Source organism: Cnephaeus nilssonii (assembly GCF_951640355.1).
Source record: "Cnephaeus nilssonii genome assembly, chromosome: X".
Lineage (NCBI taxonomy): Eukaryota > Metazoa > Chordata > Mammalia > Chiroptera > Vespertilionidae > Cnephaeus > Cnephaeus nilssonii.
In genome coordinates, this window is record NC_137071.1 from 131,038,094 (window position 1) to 131,054,103 (window position 16,010).

At 43.7% G+C, this 16,010-nt stretch overlaps 1 protein-coding gene across 8 annotated transcripts in view; it reads right to left on the bottom strand.

Moving 5' to 3' along the window:
* Positions 1-874: 874 nt before the first annotated feature.
* The window catches only part of USP9X (ubiquitin specific peptidase 9 X-linked), a 76,410-nt gene continuing 61,274 nt past the window's right edge, over positions 875-16,010 (bottom strand). For 3 of the 8 annotated variants that reach the window (XM_079764806.1, XM_079764807.1, XM_079764805.1), the window contains exons 34-45: positions 15,802-15,943; positions 13,807-14,560; positions 13,085-13,208; positions 12,151-12,376; positions 11,543-11,672; positions 10,357-10,542; positions 9,705-9,925; positions 9,529-9,617; positions 7,198-7,354; positions 6,779-7,039; positions 5,857-5,952; positions 875-4,695 (exon numbers count right to left, since the gene is read on the bottom strand). In XM_079764806.1, coding sequence (XP_079620932.1) covers positions 4,558-4,695; positions 5,857-5,952; positions 6,779-7,039; positions 7,198-7,354; positions 9,529-9,617; positions 9,705-9,925; positions 10,357-10,542; positions 11,543-11,672; positions 12,151-12,376; positions 13,085-13,208; positions 13,807-14,560; positions 15,802-15,943 — 2,524 coding nt within the window. In that variant the 3' untranslated portion in view covers positions 875-4,557. The remainder of the gene's footprint in view (positions 4,696-5,856; positions 5,953-6,778; positions 7,040-7,197; positions 7,355-9,528; positions 9,618-9,704; positions 9,926-10,356; positions 10,543-11,542; positions 11,673-12,150; positions 12,377-13,084; positions 13,209-13,806; positions 14,561-15,801; positions 15,944-16,010) is intronic. The other 5 variants (XM_079764808.1, XM_079764812.1, XM_079764811.1 and 2 more) reach the window with 2 other exon arrangements.

Here is a 16,010-nt window from a genome sequence, read left to right on the forward strand (position 1 = left end):
TATTAATATGTTACAGAGAGGAAGGGAGATAGAAACATCGATGAGAAACATCCATCAGCTGCCTCCTGCACACCCCCCACTGGGGATGTGCCCGCAACCAAGGTACATGCCCTTGACCGGAATCGAACCTGGGACCCTTCAGTCTGCAGGCCAACGCTCTATCCACTGAGCCACACCGGTTAGGCCGCCCCCCCCCCCCCCCATTTTAATATCCCTGAAAGCCAGCTGATTTTGCCTAGGTGACTTGATGAAATGTGGTATATTCTAATGTTGGTGGAACACAAGATCCTCAAACCACTCCCACTTTTTAGTTTTGTACATTTAAGTGGAATGTCTTTAAAATAACTCATTTTTACATGGGTCTGAAATGTTTGATGGAGGAGTTTCCCTTTAAGAAAATATTTTTATTGATTTCATAGATCAATGATGAGAATCATCAAAGGGCTGCCTCCTGCACGCCCCACACTGGAAATGGAGCCTGCAACCCCTGCATGTGCCCTGATGGGGAATCGAACTGTGACCTCCTGGTTCATAGGTCAACACCCACCACTGAGCCACACAGGCAGTGCAACTTTCACTTAACTCCCATGAAAACATGTGCCCTGCTTCATTGCTCATTATTTATTTAAAGGAACTTGTAAACACCAAAGTGTTTGCTGAATCTTGATTTTAGAATGAACAGTTGTCAGCAATTACATAACTCAATTTTTGAACTTAGATGTGAATATGCTTTGAATATACAGTGAGGGCAGAATTACAAACACTTCCCTTTATAAACCCTGTTTCGAATCTATCACACCTCTAATTTACCTTCCATTTAGAATTCTTATTTCAATAAATCAAAGGGAAAGCCGCCATTTAATTTAGAAAGTTTTATTTTTTTGTATATGTGCTAAATCTTAGGACCTGTGGACAATCTTCAGTCAGTCTCGGCTTGAAAAAGGCTGAGAAGTGTGTGATCTGGTGGTGAAATTTCCTTTTGGGAATCTGGGTTTCAAAATAAAAACATTTCACTGATTTCCAAGTTTAAAACATGATGTATCTTTCCCCCTTTTTTCTCACACCTCTAAGTTTGGAGGAGAAGTGCTACATTTTGCAAACAAATGAATCGTCAGAAATACAATCGGCAGCAAGGTAATACATTGAGCATTTCTGTAGTGAATCACACCCACAAACTTTCCAAACACTAAACACTCCCATCGGTGCGGGACCAATTCCGGTTGAGCCTTACTATGAAACCAGTACTGAATGGTTTTCCCGGGTAACACAAAACTGGGGGGCGGGGGGGGGGGGGAGGGGGAGGGCGTGTTCTACTCGCTAGGCAGTATGTAGGTACCTTCAAACTAGAGACCAAAATCGGGCACTTATAATGAATGAAAAGGCAATTTTCTTATCCAGTTACAATTCTAAATAAGGCAGGGTATCCACCAAATGAACCACAAAATTCAGCAGAGTTCTTGGGAGAACATAAGCTGGAAAAATACTAAAAAACACTTGAAAGGAACTCTTTTGGAGTTATCTGAATATTCAGACTGCTGCTTTCGTTTAGAAATGTAATGCAAATAAAAAAAGGACGCTCATCTTTTGAACCACTACAAGGATTAAATACTTAAGTAGTTGTTATTCGCTAATAAAAGTTAACCATGAAAAAATATAAAACATTTTAATAATTCTAAATTTGTATACAGAAGAGCTAAAAGACACAAGGTTGGGAAATTATTACTGAGAAAAATCAACGAAAGACAAAACCCCCAAATAGGATGGTGTTCTGATTTCTGCCTCTACGATGCTGAACAGGGAAATCTGCTTGGTGGAGGGCTTAGAAACAGCAGCAATGTGGTTTTTACCAAGTTGTGCACTAAAACACTTCGATCCAACAGGGCAAAGCCCTTGCTCACAGATGAACAGTGAAAATATCTTCAGTCTTTAGGTCAACAGCTTCTACCGTCTTCTAGAAAGGAATCATGCCACTTAGAATTCTGGGGATACTTCTTCGAAAGGAAGACTAGCGATTCCGCAACAAACATTGAAAGTAGGAAATATATATATGGCTCAAGAAATCAGTTGAGGGATAAATAATCTTTAGGCACTTTGAAGACTTGAAGTTTAAAATGTGCCATTTATGTTCAGAAAAAGATCTCAAAATCACCACTACGTTGCTCTTACAATAACATGCATCTTAAAATTTCCGGTTATACATTAATGCTTGTTTAAGAGTTAAAGATAGAAAATAATTTGCACAAACAAACAAAAATAACTTCACTTCCCCTTGATCCTGGTCATAACACAGACCACTCTTCCTCAAATGGAGGGAAAACGGAGTCACACGCCTCACCTGGCACAAGGGGACTTGTACACGGCAAGCAGCCACGGTTGGAGCTCCCTCCAAGGAGAAAAATCCACAGCCTTCTAGAACGTCAAGCCATTCAAGTTGCTAAATGAAGTAATTTGTTAAGGAGCAGGGAATGCCAGTCGCCTCTCAGATGGTGAGATGGTGTGTTTAATGAGGGCGACTCATCCAAATCAGGTGAACCTATTGCTAAGGAAGCTTGGAATTGCGGAACTTTTCAAGGAAAAATGACCACATGGAATTGCAAACAGCTTCCATCAAACTGAACACATTCAGATGGAATATATTTAAGGTAAAAAACAGGAACTACCTGGTGTCAAAATTCCCTAGTATCACAGAAAACCTAGAAGCGCAGATTGACTGCAGAGAACTGCAAGATACCCAAAGCTTCATCTGCAACGCCTCCCCCTTTGACCACAATGTTGTCTCTGCTTTGATCCGTTCCAACCACAGCCTTCTGACAAGGTTCCTGTTAACTGAACTTTAAAAAGTACAACCAAGCTTGTGCTCATTAAATACACATGTATATAAAAACATACAAAAAGTACAAGATTGATTGTGGGGAAGCCCGTTTCCCTAAATCCTTCGTGCAGGGCCCAGGTCAGCCCTCCCTGTGCACAAAATCTCCAGGTGACTGAACCGGCTCCGGCCGCCTGCCGAGGCGGGCCGCACAGAACTCGCTTCAATACGCAGTCCTTCCGGAAAAAAGGACAAAAAACACCAGCACACCAAGACAAAAAGTTCTTCTGAAATCAAACTCTATTTGTGAATTGAGCAAAATAATTTCTATAAAACAAAACAGCGAAATATTTCAATAGAATGGGGGGGGGGGGGGCTGTATCTGTGTGCAGGGGTGTTTGGTTTCCAAAAACTTACACAGATTCAAGTTACCAATGCTCTTTCCAGTACAGTATTAACCGATGCGTTTCTCATCTTTGTCCGTGTTTGTTCTGCAATCACCACACCTCAAAGACGGTCACCAACCAGTATCCCCTCTTTCACCAGACCCTGCTTCAACTGTTAAACCTCTTTGGGGTCGGGGAAAAGGAGCTGGGACGATGCTTGCTTTCAAGTAAAACTGGCGGAGCAAACTCAACCGGACGCCTTGGTGCGGTGGCACCAAGCTCTGTGGGGCCGAGGACTTCCGCTTCACTGCGATTCAGAAGGAAAGTTCGAGAAGACACACCTAATGAGCTCTACCAAAGAAACAGAACAAGCACACCAAATACAGTCTTCTATTAGGCTCCGAGCATCCCGACAGAGCCAAGTTTTGCATATTTGTCTTCAATGTTTTACAGTTCCCATCACTGACACTTCAGTCTCTCTATCCCACCCAGAGATCGAGCTGTCCATCAGGTGTAAGCAACGGAGGTGAAACTAACTGAAAACCGCCTGTTCGCCACGGTTCTCCCCTTGTTGTCTAGCGTATGTTCTAGGCGTAGAAGGAAAAGCTGAGCGCGACAGCTGTCGCCTGGGACAGCCGCCGTCCTGGTGATTTGTCCTCACTGGCTACACTAACCTGTGGGAAGCCATGCTAAATGTCACAGCGTAACTACAGCTTCGAAAGGATGAACTAAGGTCCGAGTAAGAAGGCAATGAAAAAGATCTAGAAACAAGGCTACGTCACCAATGTGCCACATCAACCGAGTCATTTCCAGGCTGGCAGCCTGCCACTCATCACAATGAGGCTGACTCCGGTGGCGGAGGAGGAACGGGAGCCTACGGGTGCGGCGGACAGGGGCGGGCTGCTGGGCTGCTGTGGGCTTATCGTGTTTGTGTGAAGAGGCAGAGCGCTGGCTGCCGAGTGCACTGGGGAGAACGAGAAAATGAACTTCGGTCGCTTTTGGAGATCTGCGAGTCTCATCAAGAAAAAAGGTTCTTGCTTAGGAATTAACAGTCAAACATTAATATACTATATACACCTTTGCCATTTACACATTAGCATCAGGCCATTTATTACAAAACACTATACACTTTCCACTGCAGGCGGGTTATATATGGACAGCAAGTTTCTGCAGATGAGACAGTGAATAAACTTTCCACTCCATGTTGATTAGGAATAGTTTTTTTTTGTTGTTGGTTTTTTTTTTTTGTTTTTTTTGTGGGGTTTTTTTTTTTTAGTTTTAAATATTAGCCAGACACAGAAAAAGGTTGGACTGTAAGGCCTGGGTGCACAGTCTTGATGGAACCAGTTAGGCGTGTGCGTTTCACTGATCCTTCGTCTGAGGCGGGGCCACTTCTTCGCTGCCTTCGTAGTTTTCTTGTGCTCGCTGGCCAGCTCGCTGAGGGTTGTTCATGTGATGCGCCGCGGGGCCGGTGTACGGCTGTCCGTGCACATGGTTGTTCTGCGAGGGGAGAGGACACAGGCATGTCAACATGGCCATGTATGAACCTGAAACCTCATAGCAGGGGCTGAAGTTGGTGGACATGTCAGTACTTCCCGGATCCCTGCGCCTTAACAGAGAATAAAAATGCCCGGCCTCACGGTAGGGAGAAAAGATGGCTGGACTAGGAAAGCTGGCCTAAATGCAAACCCAAAGCCCCATGAGGCAGTGCGGGTCTGTACAGCCTGTGGCCCAAGTGGTTTTCCGTTTTAGACCCAAGGCTGACAAGTAAGGGACCACAGCTCACTATTGCCCCCGTGAGCCGGAGCACGTCTATTCTGACGCTGCCAAGCACCCGAAGCGCCCATATGCTCCACCGAACCCGCCCCCTTTCTGTCCATCCCCACCAGCCAGGCCGCGCTGGTTTTTGATTAGCTTTCTGTAATTAGTATTATGGAAAGTCAAACATGCGATTTCTAACCATTTAACGTGCTCCTATGCCCCCCTGAAATGTGGGGAAGAACGCCTTCAACGGGATCTGAAAGCATGGCTCCTGCCTGGCAGCGGCGGCTCCTGGGAACCGGTTAAAAGCCGAATCCAATCGGCAGCTGCGGGCGGGCGGGGCCCGCACTCCGGGCTGTAACAAGCCCGCCAGGGGGCTTTGCTGCCTCGAAAGATCTGAATTGATCACACTGGGTTTTAGAAAGAACTCTCACTTAGAAAGTTTCTTCATCCTAATTTCATTTAGTTATTGATTTTACAGGAAATTGATGGAACTGTCAAATCCTTGATTTTCCCCAACCACTTTTACTGTCTTGCTTAGGCTAAATAACCAGGAAATCCTTACATTATTACCATATCTTAATGTTTTCACAATCCATTTGCAGACTAAGCCTAACAGATGTTGTCATAATCCTTTGTACTGTATACTATCATTTTATGTTGACACAAATTACCGCCATTTTGCCAACTTTCTCTCCTAGTAAAAGAGGGGCACCTAGTTGGCCAGAAAAACACCCATCACACCTCCCTCTAACCAGGCCCCATCTGATCACGCACGCCCCCAAAGCTCGTTAGACAATCCCTCTTCTACTTTCGTTACAACAAAAAACGAAGCCATCCTTTAAATACAGCATAAAACTTAATTCCCAGGGATAAAAACACACACTGACTCCCACTTACCTGTTGATACTGAGATCCGGGGGAGTGGGGGTACAGCGGGGCATCTTCGGGGGGAGGCGACTCATGCTCATCTGGTGCATCTTGGTCATCTGGCTCCTAGTGTTAGAGATTTAAAGAGAAAAAATCATACAGGCAAACTCAAGTTTACTTTAACCTTTTTTCTATCCTATCTAATTAAGAGGGAATATACTAATTGACCGTTATGCCCCCACAAAGATGGCGGCGCCCACAGCCAATAAGGAGGGACTATACTAATTGACTGCCACACCCTCAAAGATGGCGGCGCCCACAGCCACAAGATGGCAGTGCCCAGTCCCCTCAGCCCCGCCGGGGTGGCAGGCATGTGGCATGCCCGGGCCCTCCCCGCACGCCTGCCTCCAGAGTCCCCCAGCCCCCCAGGGCCGGCCCGAGGTGCAGGCAAGCCTCGGATGGCAGCTGCCCAGCCACCCAGGGCCCCCAAGGCTCAGGTAACCAGGGCCGGCCGAGGCTTGTGCTGCTGGCAGTGGCAGCAGCAGAGGTGTGATGGGGTGTCACCTTCCCCCGATCGCCAGGTCGCCTCCTGCCCGAGGGCTCCCGGACTGTGAGAGAGGGCAGGCCGGGCTGAGGGACCCCCACTCCAGTGCATGAATTTTCATGCACTGGGCCTCTAGTTTGAAATAAAAAATTAAAAAATTGATAAAACTGACCCACTAACAACTTTTCTTTTACTGCAGATAAACAAATTAAAACAATTGAAAAAAATTCCTAATTTGGATTCTCTTAGAATTACTATATTTCAGGCAATTTAATAGAAATTTCTCTAGAAGGCAGCACTCTCAATTACTTAAGACCACATGTAGTAAGCACTGAAGCCAAGACCCCAACATCATATTTTTACATTACTGTTAACACATAAACACTAGCCTACGAAGTAAAGAATTACTTTGGTTTCTTCCATTCCTATCTGCTGCACACTGGTGGCTTTGTTTACCTCCTCTGGACAGAGTTCACAAGCTTTTGCAAGGGTCATCCTAGCACTATGCGATCTCTCCAAGAAATAACCATTTGAGGTCTCATTGCTTTGCACCGGAGGAGACCAGTTGTTGTACGTGTACTGAGGGTTGCCAGTGTATGGTCGTCTTTCGAGCTCATCTCCGAGCCACTCCACTGCCCAGGTCCACTTTCTTTTCAGATCTCCGTTGCCCTTCAAAAGAAAAGGAAACGATTTATACCAAAGGTTTTGGGATCCTTTTCAAAGTGAACTTAAAATGACAACTCCAAATTCTCACGATTCTGTTCTTTTAGAACAGATTCCTTCATTCTGACTCAGATTTCTACAAAATTGTAAGAGAAAATCCTCACCTGCAAAATCTGGTAAGCAACAGGACAATTGCTAAAGAGAGCCACCATACACTTTATGCACTGGTACGCTCTCTTTTGATAGTGATTCTTAGAGCGCTGGATTGTGTCAAACAGCCCATCTCGGTCATCTGGGATTCCTTTAAGTGCATTATGAATTCTGAAAGAGAACCAGATAGAAAATTAAAACGTCTAAAATCAGATAGCAGCTAACATTTACTGAGTGCCTACTATGTGCCACTCAGTATCTTTGACGTAGTCATGTATTCTAATGCTAGACAGTAGGTAGTTACCAATCCCTTGAACAGATGAGAAAAGGGGTAGAGAGGTTAAATAGCTTGCCCAAGCTTATATAGCTGCCTAGTAGTGCTGCTCTTACCAATTTATTAGCAATTTCAAAATGATTTTGCTAGGTATGGAATGAAAATACACGACCAGAAGTGACAGAGTAATACAAACTTTTAAAAATTAGTTTATAACAACTAAGTACTTAAGAACTTGCTTCATCAGTTCCTTTTCTAAAACTGCATTTCCAAAGGTAAGTGACGATCCAGGGACTCGGACACAGTGACATACTTTGGAAATCCAGAATTAGCTTGAATTCTAATAATGAGAATATGTGGCAGGCAAAACAATTTTTACCAGCAGTACAATTGGGCTGCTTGGCCAAGGATGGATGATTTTATTTCAGCGCCTGCCAAACTACAACAGAACAATATGGAGCCAATGATTTATTGTTCTGGCCCTCCATAAGCAATTTGAAAAATGGGTGTGGCCTTAGCCGGTTTGGCTCAGTGGCTAGAGCGTTGGCCTGCGGACTGAAGGGTCCCGGGTTTGATTGCGGTCAAGGGCACATGCACGTCTTTTTTTTTTTTTTTAAATACATTTTATTGATTTTTTACAGAGGAAGGGAGAAGGATAGAGAGTTAGAAACATCGATGAGAGAGAAACATCGATCAGCTGCTTCCTGCACACCCCCTACTGGGGATGTGCCAGCAACCAAGGTACATGCCCTTGACCGGAATCGAACCTGGGACCCTTCAGTCCGCAGGCCGATGTTCTATCCACTGAGCCAAACCGGCTAGGGCCACATGCACGTCTTGCAGCTCGATCCCCAGTAGGGGGTGTGCAGAAGGCAGCCAATCAATGATTCTCTCCCATCATTCATGTTTCTATCTCTCTCCCTCCCTCTCAGAAATCAATAAAAACATGTAAAAATAAAACAAACTTAAAAAAAATGATTGTGGGGCAAGAATGTGCCTTGTGTTCAAAACCCCTCCCGCCAGCAGACAAAGTGTGGCATACATCCACACAGTGGGTTATTATTCAGCCACAAAAAAGCAACAATTTTCTGATTTGTGCTCTAACATAGACGAACTTGCAAGCATTACGCTAAGGCAGTGGTTGGCAAACTGCGGCTCGAGAGCCACATGCGGCTCTTTGGCCCCTTGAGTGTGGCTCTTCCACAAAATACCACGGCCTGGGTGAGTCTATTTTGAAGAAGTGGCGTTAGAAGAAGTTTAAGTTTAAAATATTTGGCTCTCAAAAGAAATTTCAATCGTTGTGCTGTTGACATTTGGCTCGGTTGACTAATGAGTTTGCTGACCACTGCGCTAAGGAGATAAGCAGTCACAGGAGGACAATTATGATTCCACTTATTTGAAGTGTCCTGGCAATTCTGAACATTCTGTCTATGAATAGGAAAATCCATAGAGGCAGTAGGTTGGTGGTTTCCAGAGGATAGGGGGACTGCGTAACTGGGTATGGGGTTTCCTTTTAGGGTGATGGAAATATTCTGGAATTAGACAGTGGTAATGGTTGTGCAACATGTGAATGTACTAAAAGCCATTAAACTGTATACTATGGTGAATTTTACTTATTTTTTTGTTAATCCTCAGGGAGGATATTTTTTCATCGACTTTTTAGAGATAGTGGACGAGAGGGGGGAGAAAGAGAAACATCGATTGGCTGGCTCCTGTATACACCCCGGCTGGGGATCGAACCCGCAACCTTTTGGTGTACAGGACGATGCTCCAACAACCAAGCTACCCGGCCAGGGTGCGACTATTTTTACACAAGCAAATGTTATCTCATGTGACCAATTCGAAAATGTAATCTAATTCTAAAAAAAGCCTAGGGCATTAATAAAATGAAATATTTACCAAAAGCCTATGCTAGTGTTCCTTAATTTAGAAAAGAAAAATCGAAAGAAAAAAGTTACTATATTAAGCATGCAATTTGGGCACTGAGAGAAAAGAGTAAAAATAAAATAAAGTCATGAGGAAAACTTACTGTTCGTTCTGAAGTTTTTGTTTAAGATACAAGGGCACCCACCTGTGGGTCTGCCAGGAGTCCTCAATCAGCAAGATTTGCAAAAGCAGGTCCAAATAGGGCCGCAGCTCGTAAGTGTAGGAATACGCAACCTGAAAGCAGGCCAGACACAGTGAATACCTCATGTGAAGGAACAACACACCAAATGATCGATAGAGGAATGTGTATTTGTCTTTAACCTGCCACAGAAGTTCACTGAGGACAGTAGATGAGAACTGAGGATTCTCCCAGCAGCAAAAACGAAGCAGTTTGACGGTTTCCTCCGAGTTACTGCAATCCTCAATGATTTTCTTCACGTAACTTGTCCTCACAAACAAAATGTCTGCCACATTCTGCTGAATTGGCATTATAGGCTGTGATAAATTGGGATCACCAAAAGGGTTGGGAAGAGGAGGATTACCTAGAATACAGATGTGCCATCAATGAAAAACCAATAGGCTCCTTCATAATAGTACAGAGCTTCCAGCATACAAAACAGCTTACGGGCTTTTAAATTTTTATTTTAGAAAAAACAGCATAAACCTTCGGTCTCGTTTCATATTTATTTATTTAATTTTTTAAAAGAAACATTTTTATTGATTTCGGAAAGGAAAGGAAAGGGAGAGGGACATAGAATCAATGATGAGTCATCCTTCGGCTGCCTCCTGCACGCCCCCCAATCAGGGCTGGAGCCATGCCCTCGATCAGAATCGAACCCAGGACCCTTCATTCTTCGGGCCGATGCTCTATCCTCTGAGCCGAACCAGCTAGGGCAGAATGACTTTTAACTGGGTACTGCGTATGCCCAGCAGGATTTCAGAACCACTGTGAGGAGCAGAGCATTTGACTTACCATTGATTGAGGACTGCATTCTTGACGAGACATTGCAACAGCGGATCAGCTGTGACACTACCGAGTACAGCTTGCCCAACTCGGCATACTGGTATTTGATGGGAGGACCTGGGCCTTCGTCCAAAGACACAAGCATAAAGGTGGCAGGCACACTCAGTTTCAGCAGCTGTGTCTTCTCAGCCACACCTACAATGAAGAGGGACGAGAGACAGAAGAATTATACGAGAGGAATTAATGGAGATGGGACAGGTTTCAATAATAAAGTAGGCATCAAAAATATTTTTCTATAACTTTTGTGATCAGAGAATTATTTAACCAGAACAGAAAATCTGTGTTGTATTGAATCTAAGAAGTATTTTTTTCTTTTTTTTCTAAGAAGTATTAAAATGGTTAAACAGTGACCAGAACATGCCAATCACACCAAGTACCCATCTATTTCATTCAACAAACACCAAAATCTGAACTGTCAGAAACAGTAAGTATAAGATAGTACAGCATACTTTCTTTTTAATTATGTCTTTCTTTATTTAAAATAATTCCTTATTGTTGAAAGTATTACATATATCCCCCCCCCTTTCCCCCATTGACTCCCTCCAGCCCGCCCCTAGTAAAGCATCCTGCCAGGGCAAGTATTACGGGATCACGGAAAGGAAATGATCAGGTGAGGGAGGAGCAGGTTACTAGGAGTGTTGTTATACCGAAGTAATAGCATTAATAACAAGGCCATTTAAGTGAATATTCATATTATTCTTAACTTTAAGTGACTTTACTTCAACAAAAACTTATGTACAAGCCAGTCCCCTTCATTCAACTTGGTGAGCACATACAACCACCTGGGGACCTTTGAAAAATGTGGATGCCTTGGGCTGGCCTTGAGAATTCTGGTTCAGTTGGTTGGGATGGGGCGGGACTAGGAATCAGCATTTAAAAAACAAGACGGATCTGGCACCGCCGCTTCCGGAGAACAATATGACTGAGACGGACTCTGACCTGGGCTACTGCAGAGGTAAGACACGTGCAGAGATACAGCACAAGGTGAAAAGGGCAGTGAAAAAAGTTCCAGATAAAGTTCATACTAGCGTTTACAGGACACTCTATTTCAGACCAGGTTATGTCTTATCACTTGACTTAAATGACTCCACTACTGAATACACTTAACCAGCACTACGGAAACGTCAACTCCTACCTAAATTGGCATACATCACGAACAGGTTGAAATACTGCTGCAGATGGCGCCCGTGCTCCGAGACCTCCCTCCTCAGGAGGTTCAGCACCGCTCTCAGCAGGTGATCGCTGAGGCTTAGGTTGTCATAAGCCTGCGAAGGAGAACACATCAGCGGCTTTTCAGAAACAAGGTGCAGGCATGACACAATTCAGTTCGCATGAAAAAGGGACACACACATGTGTATGTTGAATACAGGCAGAAGTTTCTGGAAGGATTGATGACAAAGTGATTAGAAAGGGTTGCTTGTTAGAAAAGGGAACGGAGAGCCAAGGTAGCGTTCATAATAGAGCCTTCATACTATTCTAATTTTTAAAAATAAGCCTATTTAACAGTAAGTGTGTAATTAAGTCACCGCATGTAAATGATTCAACAGAGAAAATGCGAAATTTTCAAGAGCCGATAATCACTACTCCTTGCTGTGAACTCCTTTAAACGGAACCTAGACATCACGTTGTGTGGAGTGTGCGCACGTGTACGTTAGGGCAAACATGTAAGAGAGAGGCACATACATGTGACTTCAACTCCCAGGAAACAGAATTTATTTGTAACCAATAACCCCGAGCAGTTACCTGACTAGAAGGTCCTGGAGATGCAAAAGGTGAAGGGCATGGGCCATCTTGCAAGGAGAAGTGCGCAATGAAAACGATCAGCTTGGCAAATGCACCCCTCACTTCTGCACTGGGGCACTCCAAGAGGTATTCAGAGAAGCGATTGGAAACATTGAAAAGGACGTTATGAGCAAACCAAAAGCGCACATTCTTGCTGTGACGAAGGAGAATACACAATGCATCATACCTAAGGAAAAAAAAGAAAAAGAAAAAAATAAGTCCATGAATAGCAATTCAGGAGCATGTTTCATGTAGTATAATAGGGGTGGGGCTCTGTAAACCACATAAAACCCAAACATCTTTTACTACTGGTGGGTGCTCCTAGTACTCGTATTAAAATGACAGGTGAATACTGTGACTTGGTCTATGCTCACAATGAGACAGAACAAAACCTTGTGTGTGCCTTCTCTATAAATCTGTCACCGAACTCTTCCTAGGGGCACAATGGTAAAACAACGGCCCCTCCCTTAAACATCTTACCACGGGGTAAGTAAAAATAGTTAAATCAACGTATTATAATGGCCTTTACACTGTCACAGTTAGAAATGTAGGAAGCTCGTTCTTTACCGTTTAATCTATGGCATTATTTAATACAGGAAAGCTAACATGCATTATTTCCTGATCAAATAGTTAGGTTTTTAACTGTCATCCTGTAATCTTTCGTACAGGGGATGTCAAAGATGATACAAAATAGAAGCAGAAGCCTGCTTTTGAGTAAGAAAAGGCCATGTTTATTAATTTAAATAATTACTTCAATGTGCTTTCTCTCACTATCGCTACCAGGAGATTTTAAATTCTGTATTCCAATCTGAAACAAGATTATTATGGTTTGGAAAAACTTTAAGAACCAAACTAATTGCTGGTAAAACAGGAATGGAAATCCGATGCCATGTACCAGTCACTGGCCGAGCCGCGGACTACTTTCTTGGTGTGAAACCCTGTGGTGAAGAGGAACCTAGCAGCAAGCTGAATACTAATCATGGTGATTTCTTCTGCTTCAGGCAACAGGTGGTCTTGCCCTGTAAATAAAATGCGGACAGAAAAGTCAGACCAATTTCTACGTTCAAACCCATTTTCAAACACGCGTACATTCCCACCAATCCTCAGAAGTCTACTCATGAAATAATTCTTTATATATATATATATATGTATGTATGTACTTATTGATTGATTTCAGAGAGGAAGGGAGAGGGAGAAAAAGAGAAACATCAGTGATGAGAGAGAATCATGGATCGGCTGCCTCCTGCATGTCCCCTACTGGGGATCGAGCCAGCAACCCGGGCATGTGCCCTTGACCGAATCAAACCCGGGACCCTCCAGTCCACAGGCCAACGCTCTATCCTCTGAGTCAAACCGGCTAGGGCATGAAGTAATTCTTAGTTCTCTAAAGCACATTCCAAACTAATGCTCCAAGTCAAAAACAAACTGTTATAATAAACAAAAGCTCCCGTTTTCCAACAGCAAGACATTCTACTCCTCTTAAAGAGAAGTCTTCTGAAATAAGACTACAGCCCACCAAATGTGGAAACCAAACATGCTGACGCCTCTGGAGAAACCCTGCCAGGAGAGGAAGAGCCACGCTTGATCATGAAGCAGCTACGTGTTTTTGGCACTTACCGGGAGGAGGATTTAAGTAAACACCATTACACGTAAGCAGTTTTTTCATGAACTGGAAATATTCCAGGCTGTACTGCATCCGGTTATGCATGAACTGCACGTTCTGTTTGCGCACGCTTCTCTCGATGGCCGAGGGCATGACGATCTGATGGGGTCTGCTGGTGACAGCCAGCTCGGATATGTATCTTACCAACTCATCGCCTTGGTCTATTGTGTCCAGTCGCTCATAAAAGAGTATGTAGGCATTCCACCACCTTTTCTGGCGCCTGTATGACATGCGCTTCATCATGTGATCGAACACTTCTCCCATGTACTCTCCCCCGAAACACTGGTTTTTCATTTCTTCGTCGTCATCCATTTTACACTCTGTCACATCGCCATCGTCGAATTTATACCAGCGATTTCTCTCGCCGTCCACCCCGTTCCTCTGGATGATGTAAGAGTAATAGTGGCCGCCACTCGCCTGGCCGCTGTGGACCAGCACGCCCACGAGCCTGTACTTGGTGCTGCCCGCCGCCTCGCTCTCAGACTGCTCGTTCTGCTGGATCAGCTGACTCTCTGGGGTCACGTTATCCCCCTCCAGCTTGGCGACGCCTGCCACCGTGTAAGGCTCCATGTCCAGCTCTCGAGGAAACTCAAAGTAATCATTGAACTTGATGGCACACTCTCTTTCCCAGTCATAGTCGAATCGTTTCAGTTGAATAGCAAGAACAGGAGGTAATTTTTTAATTAGCAGGCGTTTTACAGTATCAACCTGAAACAAACAGACCCAGTTACTAGATGCTGCTCTCTTACAATCAACCCACTGCAAAAACCGGACTTTAAGATGGTCTTCTTCTTTCTTAATTGAATTCATTGGGGTCACACTGGTAAGTTCTCTTAAGACTAATTTGAAATTATGTGTCAACAAACACATGGTAAGGAACACAAGTTAAATCTGTCCCAGTTGATATTTTAAAAAATATTAACTAAAACTAGTATGGAAATAGCTAATGCCATTTATTATAAATTACAAGAATCAGTAATAAAGAAATTACTCACTGCATGGTTTTTACAGTCACTGAACCATTAATACTTATTTGATAACTACTGTTAATCTAATGAAGGTGTAGTTTTCTGTGAGCAAAGTGAAGAAATCCGGTAATAGCAGCTAATATTTATTAGGTAACCAGGTACCAAATAACATGCTAGGTGCAGCCCAGAAGGAACATATTCAATCCTCACAACCCCCTCAGCAGGTGCTACTGCATCTTAAGGATGAAGGCCAGGAGTAGCAGAGATCGAGTAACTTGCCTCCAGTCTGAGAGCTGTGGGTGGCAGGCAGTATGTATGGCCTTACAACTCACCATCTCAACCTCTAGACTTTGACACCTGCCTAAGTGGTAAGGCAGAAAACAACACAAAACCCAACACAGGGGAGTTCTATGTGAGAGAAGGGTTTGGGAGCCCACCCAAAAATACACATTACTGTCTGTCTGTCTGAATCGTCTCTCCCAAAAAGATGTTAGGTGCCCATAGATAAAAACAATCAGGTGGGTCTAAAAATCTGATCCAAGCGGTAGAAGCAACCTGATGTGGCTAACGGAAGTAATTCATGGTTTTAGCAAACTTCTTGGTCTTGACAAGTAACTCTGGACGTGAGAGAAGAATTGATAGGTTCAACGACTATAGCTTCGAGGATTTCAGTAGCAGTTTGGTTGCGTATGAAGAAAAAATGTCTGTGTTTCAGTCAAGAGAATGTGATGCTAAGCTATTAGGGCTGCTTAAATGATTCACTCGTACCTTACTCACCCGTTGTCCCTGCCCTCCCAGGCAACTTTCTCTCAACCTTCTTTCCCTGACAAACCTTTCAATCAGTTACCATCTCAGCTGCCCGCTACCACCACTACAAAGCAGGGTAGGAAATGAAGGTGAATTTTAAGAACAAACGTCAACTTCTTCCAAATCCATTAAATGTAGTCATAATTAAGATAAACGAGACGGGGCAATTCATACCTTCTTATTGCATTTCTCACAATGATATGCATTTGCACCTTCTAATAAATCTCCTTTCACATATTGTTCCAAAGAATCAAGAAGATTTTGGTGATTTCGAATGTCTACATTCAGAGTCGTAAAAGATTCTTCACACTCGTATCTAAAGATATTATTTAAAAAAAGATCAAAAAGGAGTTATTCCTCAGTCTACTAAACATTTAGGCGTG